The sequence below is a fragment of the Amblyraja radiata genome, chromosome 22 (genome assembly GCF_010909765.2).
Source record: "Amblyraja radiata isolate CabotCenter1 chromosome 22, sAmbRad1.1.pri, whole genome shotgun sequence".
Lineage (NCBI taxonomy): Eukaryota > Metazoa > Chordata > Chondrichthyes > Rajiformes > Rajidae > Amblyraja > Amblyraja radiata.
This window is the reverse complement of record NC_045977.1, coordinates 14,483,804-14,493,324: the sequence shown is the minus strand read 5'-3', so window position 1 is coordinate 14,493,324 and position 9,521 is coordinate 14,483,804. Positions and strand designations below refer to the sequence as shown.

General features: G+C 43.9%; 1 protein-coding gene across 1 annotated transcript in view; it reads left to right on the top strand.

The window, feature by feature from the left end:
• Window positions 1-1,443: 1,443 nt before the first annotated feature.
• txndc11 (thioredoxin domain containing 11) overlaps window positions 1,444-9,521 on the top strand; it is a 67,418-nt gene continuing 59,340 nt past the window's right edge. The window contains exon 1 of the mRNA XM_033040444.1: window positions 1,444-1,737. Within this exon, the coding sequence (XP_032896335.1) occupies window positions 1,598-1,737 (140 nt within the window). The 5' untranslated portion in view covers window positions 1,444-1,597. The remainder of the gene's footprint in view (window positions 1,738-9,521) is intronic.

Here is a 9,521-nt window from a genome sequence, read left to right as displayed (position 1 = left end):
AGGACCGAAATGAGAAAATCATTTTTTACACAGAGAGTGGTGAATCTGTGGAATTCTCTGCCACAGAAGGTAGTTGAGGCCAGTTCATTGGCTATATTTAAGAGGGAGTTAGATGTGGCCCTTGTGGCTAAAGGGATCAGGGGGTATGGAGAGAAGGCAGGGATGGGATACTGAGTTGGATGATCAGCCATGATCATATCGAATGGCGGTGCAGGCTCGAAGGGCCGAATGGCCTACTCCTGCACCTATTTTCTATGTTTCTATGAATATTGACTTCTTTAACTTCACGTAAATCTTACTTTCTCTCCATCCCAACCCCATCCAAGTGCTCTTCTTCTTCTTCTTACGTATGGCGTGCACAGCCTAAAGTTGTCGGACAACTTGTTCTATTTGATCTTATTTGATTGTGCACGCCGGGTCGATTGCATTTGTCGAAACAGGGAGGACCACGTGAAGGTTGCAATCTCCCACTCCATCCAAGTTCTCCAACTAGTTTCACTGTCCTCTTGATTAGTTTATTGAATGTATGCCTCGTTGTCACCTTCCCCTTAGCTAACGATGGACCATTCTACATTTCCCATGATTTTTGTCCCCTTTGATCTCTCATTTTCACACCTTACCCTTCCATATCTCTGTCTCCTTCTCCACTGAACCCATGAACATTGACTTCAAGTAACCCTTGCTTCCCCTCTCCATCGATCCCTCCCCCTTACCTGTTCTCCTACCAGTCTTACTGTCTCCAACTACATTTTATCTCTTTGCTTTGTTGCTGTTATCTTCTTCCAGGTAACAATGATCTATCCTACATTTTCCTTGATCTCCATTCACTTTGTCCTGTTTTCACACTATACACTTCCTTATCTCTGTATCCCCCTCTCCCCTGACAGTCTGAAGCAACGATCCTATAGCTCCTCTAGTATCTTTAGTCTGAAGAAGGGTCTCGACCCGCAATGTCATCCATCCCTTCTCTCCAGAGATGCTGCCTGTCCCGCTGAGTTACTCTAGCACTTTGTGCCTACCTTCGATTTAAACCAGCATCTGCAGTTCCTTCCTACACAAGGTTAGTGTGGGAAATGGGAGTTTAAATGGTTGGCAAGCGGGAGAGGCGGCAGTGCAAATGTTCGGCGGATCCAGTTCCAGCGGCCGTGTGTGGCTCCAGCCGGTCCTCCGCCTCCCAGCCTCCTGGTCCTCCCAGCCGGTCCTCCGCCTCCCAGCCCCCTGGTCCTCCCAGCCGGTCCTCCGCCTTCTCGCCCCCTGGTCCTCCCAGCCGGTCCTCCGCTTTCCCAGGCTGCCTCTCGGCGCCGTGCCCGCGCAGATGCAGATACGCCCCCGCGCTCGCGCCCGCCCGCCACCACCGCCGTGTCCCCGGGAAGTGGTGGCGAGGACGTGGCGGAGCGGGGTTCGCCCGGCGACGGGCCTGGGCGGGAGGGAGGGAGGGAGGCCGGCCTGGGGCCCCGGGGCGGGGTGGGGGCCCTGAGCTAGTGTGAGGCGGTCGGCTAGTCAGTCAATGCCTCCTCTCCCGACTCCCCCTCTCCCTGTCCCCTTCCACACCCCGTCCCCTCCTCTCCCCGTCCCGCTATAAGGGCAGCGCCGAGGGATGCTGAGGTTATACAGCGAGCTCGGGCGGCAGTTTGGCGGCGTGGGCAGCGCGCTGGTTCACATGGCGAGGAGACCCGAGCTCCTGTGCGGAGCCCTGGCCGCCATCTGCACCGTGATCACCCTGCGCTTCGCCCTGAGGTAAGAAGCCGGCGGGGTCAGGTCAGGTCTGGGGAGGGTTGGAAGTGAACTTACTGACACGCTGGCTGGCCCTGCCACGGCCACTCTCTCCTGGTCCTGTACTGACACACACTGCTGCCCTGCCATGATAACTTCCCCAGACTCTGCACTGACACTCTCTCCTGGTCTGGCACAGCTGGGTCTAGTACAGACACACGCTGCCGCCCTGCCCTGCCACCATTGACACACTCCTGCACTGGCACAGCTGGCTCTGGCATGGACATACTGTTTCCCTGCCGCTATAACTTACCCAGTTACCCTTTTTACTGACAATCTCTCCTGCCCAGGCACTATAACTTGCCCGCTTGCCCTGGCAGTATAACTGACACAGACACTCTCTCCTGCCTGGCACCAATGGGTATGGCAATGCTGCACTGCTACCCTGCCGGTATAACTTGCCCACGTGCCCTGACCCTGCACTGAAACACTTCCCTGCCCTGCTACTATAACTTAACTACTTGCCATAACCCTGGCACCGACACGCACTACTGCCCTGAAACAGCTCACCGTAGCTCATGAACTTACACACTTGCTTTAACTCTGACACCATAACTTGCCCTGACACTGGCATTGATACACGCTGCTGCCGTGGCAATATAACTTGCCATAAACTTGTCACTGCCATACACCTTCCATAACTCTGGCCCCAGCAGTAACAGTGCCCTCCATAATGGTTGGAACAAAGACCCATCATTTATTTATTTGCCTCTACTCCACAATTTGAGATTTGTAATATTAATAAAATCACGTGGTTAAAGTGTACATTGTCAGATTTTAATAAAGGCAATTTTTATACATTTTGATTTCACCATGTAGAAATTACAGCAGTGTTTATACATAGTCACCCCATCTCGGCACCATAATGTTTGGGACCCATCAATGTCACGTAAATGAAAGTTTAGTATTTTGTTGCTTATCCTTTGCATTCAATGACTGCTTGAAGTCTGCGATTCATGGACATCACCAGTTGCTGGGTGTCTTTGGTGATGCTCTGCCAGGCCTGTATTGCAGCCATCTTTAACTTATGCCTGTTTTGGGGGCTAGTCACCTTCAGTTTTCCCTTCATCATATACAAGTCGTGCTCAATTGGGTTCAGGTCAGGTGATTGACTTGGCCACTCAATAATTGATCATTTTTTAGCTTTGAAAAACTCCTTGGTTGCTTTAGCAGTATGTTTAGGATCATTGTCTTGCTGTAGAATGAACTGCCAGCCAATGAGTTTTGAGGCATTTGTTTGAACTTGAGCAGACAGGATGTGTCTATACACTTCAGAATTCATTATGCTACTACATCAGCAGTTGCATCATCAATGAAGATAAGTGAGCCAGTACCTTCAGCAGCCATTCATGCCCAGGCCATAACACCCCCACCACCGTGTTTCACAGTTGAGGTGGTATGCTTTGGATCTTTGGCAGTTCCTTCTCTCCGCCACACTTTGCTCTTGCCATCACTGATATAAGTTAATCTTCATCTCATGTGTCCACAAGACCTTTTTCCAGAACTGTGATTGCTCTTTTAAGTACTTCTTGGCAAACTGTAACCTGGCCATCCTATTTTTGCAGCTAACCAGTGGTTTGCATCTTGCAGTGTAGCCTCTGTATTTCTGTTCATGAAGTCTTCTGCGGACAGTGATCATTAACAAATCCACACCTGAGTGTTTCTGATCTGTCGAACAGGTGTTTGGGGATCTTTCTTTATTATAGAGAGAATTCCTCTATCAGCTCTGGAGGTCTTCCTTGGCCTGCCAGTCCCTTTGCGATTAATAAGCTCACCAGTGCTCTCTTTCTTCCTAATGATGTTCCAAACAGTTGATTTTGGTAAGCCTAAGGTTTGGCTGATGTCTCTAACAGTTTTATTCTTGTTTCTCAGTCTCATAATGGCTTCTTTGACTTTGATTGGCACAACTTTGTTCCTCATGTTGATAATTGATAAACAGCAATAAAAGGTTCCAAAGGTGATGGAAAGACTGGAGGAAAGACTAGGCACTGAGAGCTCTCTTATACCTGCATTAAAGAGGCAATTAAACACACCTGAGCAATTACAAACACCCGTGAAGCCATATGTCCCAAACATTATGGTGCCCTGAAATTGGGGGGGGGGACGGGGGACGGGGGGGGGGGACGGGACTATGTATAATCACAGTTGTAATTTTTACATGTTGAAGCCAAAATATATAAAAATGGCCTTTAATAAACTCTGACAATGTGCACTTTAACCCCATGTGATTTTATTCTATTACAAATCTCAAATTGTGGAGTACAGAGGCAAATAAATAAATGATTGGTCTTTGTCCCAAACATTATAAAGGGCACTGTATATGCTCACCTGCCCTGACCCTGGCACTGATACACTCTCCTGCCTGGAGCAGCTGACCCTGGCATTGTAACATCCCCCGTCCCCTGACACTTATGTGTGCCTTGTAGCCATACTTTGCCCTCTACCCCTGGCACTGACACACTGATAATGTTTGCTGGTATTGTTGGTGCAGGTGTTGGCCCTGGCACTGAGACACACCTGTGCTGGGACCGCATGGTCATAAGATCAAATAGAACAAGTTGTCCTACAACTTTAGGTTGTGCACGCCATACGCAAGAAGAAGAAGACTGACTTTCTCGGCTGCCCTGGTACTATTTGTGCTGGCGTTGACACTGGAACCTGCCTACAGGCATTGATATGCTGATGCTCACCTGCTTACTCTGATGCTGTTACACGCTGACATACTAGCCTACATAGGCACTGTTTGAACACATGCTGGCCTGTCACTGTGCCATGCTGACTAACATGCTTGACTGTCCTGATGCTGTGCCACTAACTCGTTCACCTGCTCTCTTGCTGTTTGCGTGTGCTGACCTGGGACTGTTAATGCTGAGCTACTAACTAGATGGGACAAGTAAACATGCTTACTGGCACTGGTCACTTATCTTCACCTGAGCTTGGAGTGCACTTGCACTCTCCTCTACTCTTCCATTGTGTTCCTGTGCCTGCTAGAATGCACATTCATTCTCACACTCGGTCTAGTGTTAGAGAGGCACCGTCCTTTTCCCAATTGACTTTTTCCACCACACTAGTGCTCACTCCGATCAATTCTTTATTTTCATTCACCTCTCCCTTCGATCTCATGCACCTGTTCACATACACTCACTATTTAAAAATTATGGAAGCAATAATTCAACTGCATGCACTTGTTTTTCTGCAGCTGAGAGCATGACGAGCAGACAATGCTTGCAAGTTTCATATTGAGTCTTGTCGTGTCACTTTCCTATTTGTGGATCTTGATAGAAAATTAACTCTTTGTGAATTGAAACCAAAATGCTGGTTATCTCCTCACTCATTGGAGAGTCAATATTTTAGAAAAACTTTTTGAATTGTATTTCCAAAATTTGGAATGTTAATTGTAAATATGGTCCGTCAGAGGAAAGAATGCAGATGCAGTAACAGGTGATTGGAAGCCACTATTGCTTTCTTGAGCAATATTTGGAAAAGCCTGTATGGCATTTTGATGTGATTGGAAAATATCTCTGTCTCTTATTGCTGGGGTGCATTTTCTGAAAATGTTGACGGCTCCAGAATTGGGTTAGCGCACAATCCTTTTTCATTCTGAACCCTGGATTTGAATTTGTTATTAATATAGATTATTTATTTATTTGTTTATTTATTTTATTCTTTATTTCGAACAGAATAAAAGAATAAAAAGCAAGTGTGAAACAGCATACAAAAAAACAAAACAAGAATATTTATAAAGTGTCATAAACAATATCTATAAATAAATGAAATCGTATGTGTCCGAAAAGGTACAGGAAGAAGCCAAAGCTTATTAATTCCCACCCTTTATTCAACTGCTTGTAATTATCTTATACAAATTTAGCAGCTATATGTACACCATATGTACACCAGCCACTATATGTACACCAAATTATTTACATTTATACACTAATCAAATATTTACAAAGCCATCCAAAAAAGAAAAAAAGAAAAAGAAAAAACCCTCATATACTATACAGTATCTTAGTCATATATACAACCCATCACTCTATAATCACCCTTCCCAATACAATCAGTATAACAAATATCCCACTCACAATCACCTATCCTCAGCCCAATATCCTTTAAAACAAGTGTTTTTGTACATCTTTTTAAACTGAATTATGCTTGTGCTAAGTTTTATCTCCTGTTCCAGACCATTCCACATTTGCTTGAGAAAAGTAGAAATATCTGTTAATTGAACTTGAATCCTTTGAATAATCTTGACTGTTAACAGGCTGTGTGGTTGTAGCTGTTGACCAAAAGGTCTTTATCCATAATTCCAAGTCTCCGTAAATATTGGAGACACAAGGAACTGCAGGTGCAGGATTCTTTAGTAAAATGTAAAGTGCTAGCGTAACTCGGGTTCTGTGGAGGGAACAGACCAGCAATGTTCGGGTGGGGACAATTCTTCAGCTCTCTGTAAATATTGTTGCCTGTTGTTGAAAATCTTGAAGTATATAATTCACAATTTAGCTTTCTTTCCCATTCATCCCCGCCCCTTTCATACACAAACTCTTTCTATTCATCCAAATTTCTCTCTTGTAATTACAGATGGAGCTGACATTGTTTGTCAATAATACACTATCTGCCAGCAGCCTTTATAGTACATATGTCTGAAGTAAATCCAAGGCCTTCTGCAATGTATTCAGGAAAATTCAGTGATCTGACAAATCTGCATTCTCAGCAAAAATATTACATTTGTTGTGCGAAGTGAGCTTTTTTAAATGGTGTGCTAAGATAATTACTGCAGAGTAACTTTCAGACCTTTAAATAACCTGTTGAAATAAGGAACTGCAGATGCTGGCTTACAAAAAATGACGTAAAGTGCTGGAGTAACTCAGTGGGTCAGGCACATTCTGTTGAGAACATGGATAAGTGATGTTTCGGGTCTCAACCCTTCATCACATCTCTTTAAAATAAGATGGGGTTTGTGGGAATTGATTTGTGATTCATTATTCAAAATGTAATAGATGTTATTTATTTTAGTAAATTTCAGGGTGAATCTTACTGGTTGGAACTAACTTGGAACTTCAGTGAGTCTTAGATGTCAAAAGACTTGCTGACTGACAGACAGACTTGCAGGTCTGAGACTTGCTGACTGACAGACAGACAGCTACATTTGACATGTCCTGAGTCTATTCAGGAATTGCCATTAGACCCAATACCAGGTCAAACCATCTGAGAGACTGTCAGATTCAAAGGAGATTCCGAGCCTATAGATTAACAGGCGAAAGGAAAGCCAAGTATTTTTTTTAAACACAAATCGAAATGGTTAATATATCAAATTATTTCTGATGAAATTAAAATAGATTTTTATGAAATTACTAAACTTAGGAGCAGGTAAAGTTTCACCCCCGGTTCCACTTTCTCTGAATGCCTGTTATTGATATTCTGGAACAGGTCAGATATGTAACTCGATCAAATATTATTGTACTTCCCACACAATTATGCTGAAATGTTATCTACTAACTGAGCTGCTGAGTTGCTCCAACACTTTGTGTCTTTATCTTGCTTTCTGGAAAGTCCACCTACTCATTTATGTCGGTGGACAGTACGCTTAGCCCTGCACAGAGTTGCATAAGCTTTATATCTCTGAAGCAGTTTAACTTTTGGTGATATTAAAAACCTCCTCAACCTTTTGAAAATTTCAATTGTGATCAGAGCACAAATTCTGTTGAAGTAATTGAGCAAACGCCCAAACATACTTGGTGATGTGGCATGGTAATCTACGCAGGGTGGCATTTGTAGTGCACTGTATTTGGTGTAATCAGGTACAACTTGGATAATAGATTTTTAAGGCATAAGACATTGAACAAGTGTAAAGAGAACAATTGACATTGTAATCACTGTAAACTAGTTGGCTGTGTAAAGCATGCACCAGGGAAAGTTTTAACCAAAGATAGACACAAAATGCTAGAGAAACTCAGCGGACAGGCAACATCTCTGGAGAGAAAGAATGGGTGATGGTTCGGGTCTCAACCTAAAACGTTACCCATTCCTTCTCTCCAGAGATGCCTGTGTTACTCCAGCATTTTGTGTCTTATCTTCGGTTTAAACGAGCATCTGCAGTTCCTTCCTACAAAGTTTTAACCAATTTGGAATGAGCTGTTCTATTGTGCCTTTGCAGCCTGTAATCAAAATGTACCTTTTGTTGAAAATCTCCTTGGTTAAGAGAGATGGAAATCCATTATATGTACAGAGTTATTTTTTGTTATTTAATAGTGAAAAGGTAAAATGGAGAATGTTGTAATATGTTGCACTCAAAGCTTTCGGTATGATTTGTTATAGACAACTGTATTTTGATCTGACACTTCACAAAACTTTTTTACAATTCATTTAATTAATTAGAAACCACCATGGATTATTTGGACTTGTATATCCTGAACTTGTACAAATATAAGTTTAATTATCATATCCATTTTTACACAAGACGTTGCAAATGTAAAATGTTATGTGGATGCAAAATTGATTCTTTCTCAATTGCATCTTTTGCCATTTGCTTCCGTGCTGAAGCAATTTAGAGAAGTGAAATATGGCTCTGTTCACCGCTGGAACCGCCAACCTACTGTGTGCTCGCTTCGCACAGAATAAGGGTGATAATGCACACTTCATGTCTCCCTCCCAAACACACAATGGAACTCTCACTGACTCCTTAGTAGATTTGATATCTCTATCAATACTTATATTGATTGGAGTATTAGTATAGAACTGGCATGCATGTCAGTTCATGCTTCCACAAGAAAAGATGAGAGGAATGCTAAGATTGCATGTGCAGCACAAAAGGACCCAAAATGCCGGAGTAATTCAGTGGGTTAGGCAGCATCTCTGGAGAACATTGATAGGATCGGGACCCTTCTTCAGACTGATTCTTAACCCGGATCCCGACACACAACGTCATTTATCCATGTCCTCCTGAGATGCTGCCTGGCCCGCTGAGTTACTCCAGAAGTTTGCATCCTTTTGTGCAAACCAGCATCTGCAGTTCTTTGTTTCTACATTTTGTGCAGCACATGTTATTGCAGCTCTGTAGCATGTTTTTTTTGTGGGAAGGCTGAAATCCTACCAACATCTCAGTGGAAAGCCTTGGTATTGTTACAGCAGATGGAGATGTAACTTACTGATTGTGTCATCCCGAGCAGCAAGTTCTTCACCAAACTGAAGGGTTGTCTGATGTAAAGGGCGGCACATTTTACTTTAAAGAACTCCTGTAAATTGTTCAAACTTTATTTCTCTTTCACATTTACACATTGACTTTGTTTGATTGACTTGAATTTTCCTAAGTGCCCTGCTATAATAGCTTGGAGAGAGTGGATGTGAAGAGGATGTTTCCACTAGTGGGAGAGTCCAGGATTAGAGGTCATAGCCTCAGAATTAAAGGACTTCCTTTAGGAAGGAGACGAGAAAGAATTTCTTTAGTCAGAGGGTAGTGAGTCTGTGAAATTCTTTGCCACAGAAGGTTGTGGAGGCCAAGTCGGGACGACAGATGGCACAATGGGCTAAGTGTTCGGCTGGCAACCGGAAGGTAGCCGGTTCGAATCCCGCTTGGAGTGCATACTGTCGTTGTGTCCTTGGGCAAGACACTTCACCCACCTTTGCCTGTGTGTGAATGTGTGTGAGTGATTGGTGGTGGTCGGAGGGGCCGTAGGCGCAGATTGGCAGCCACGCTTCCGTCAGTCTGCCCCAGGGCAGCTGTGGCTACAGAAGTAGCTTACCACCACCGA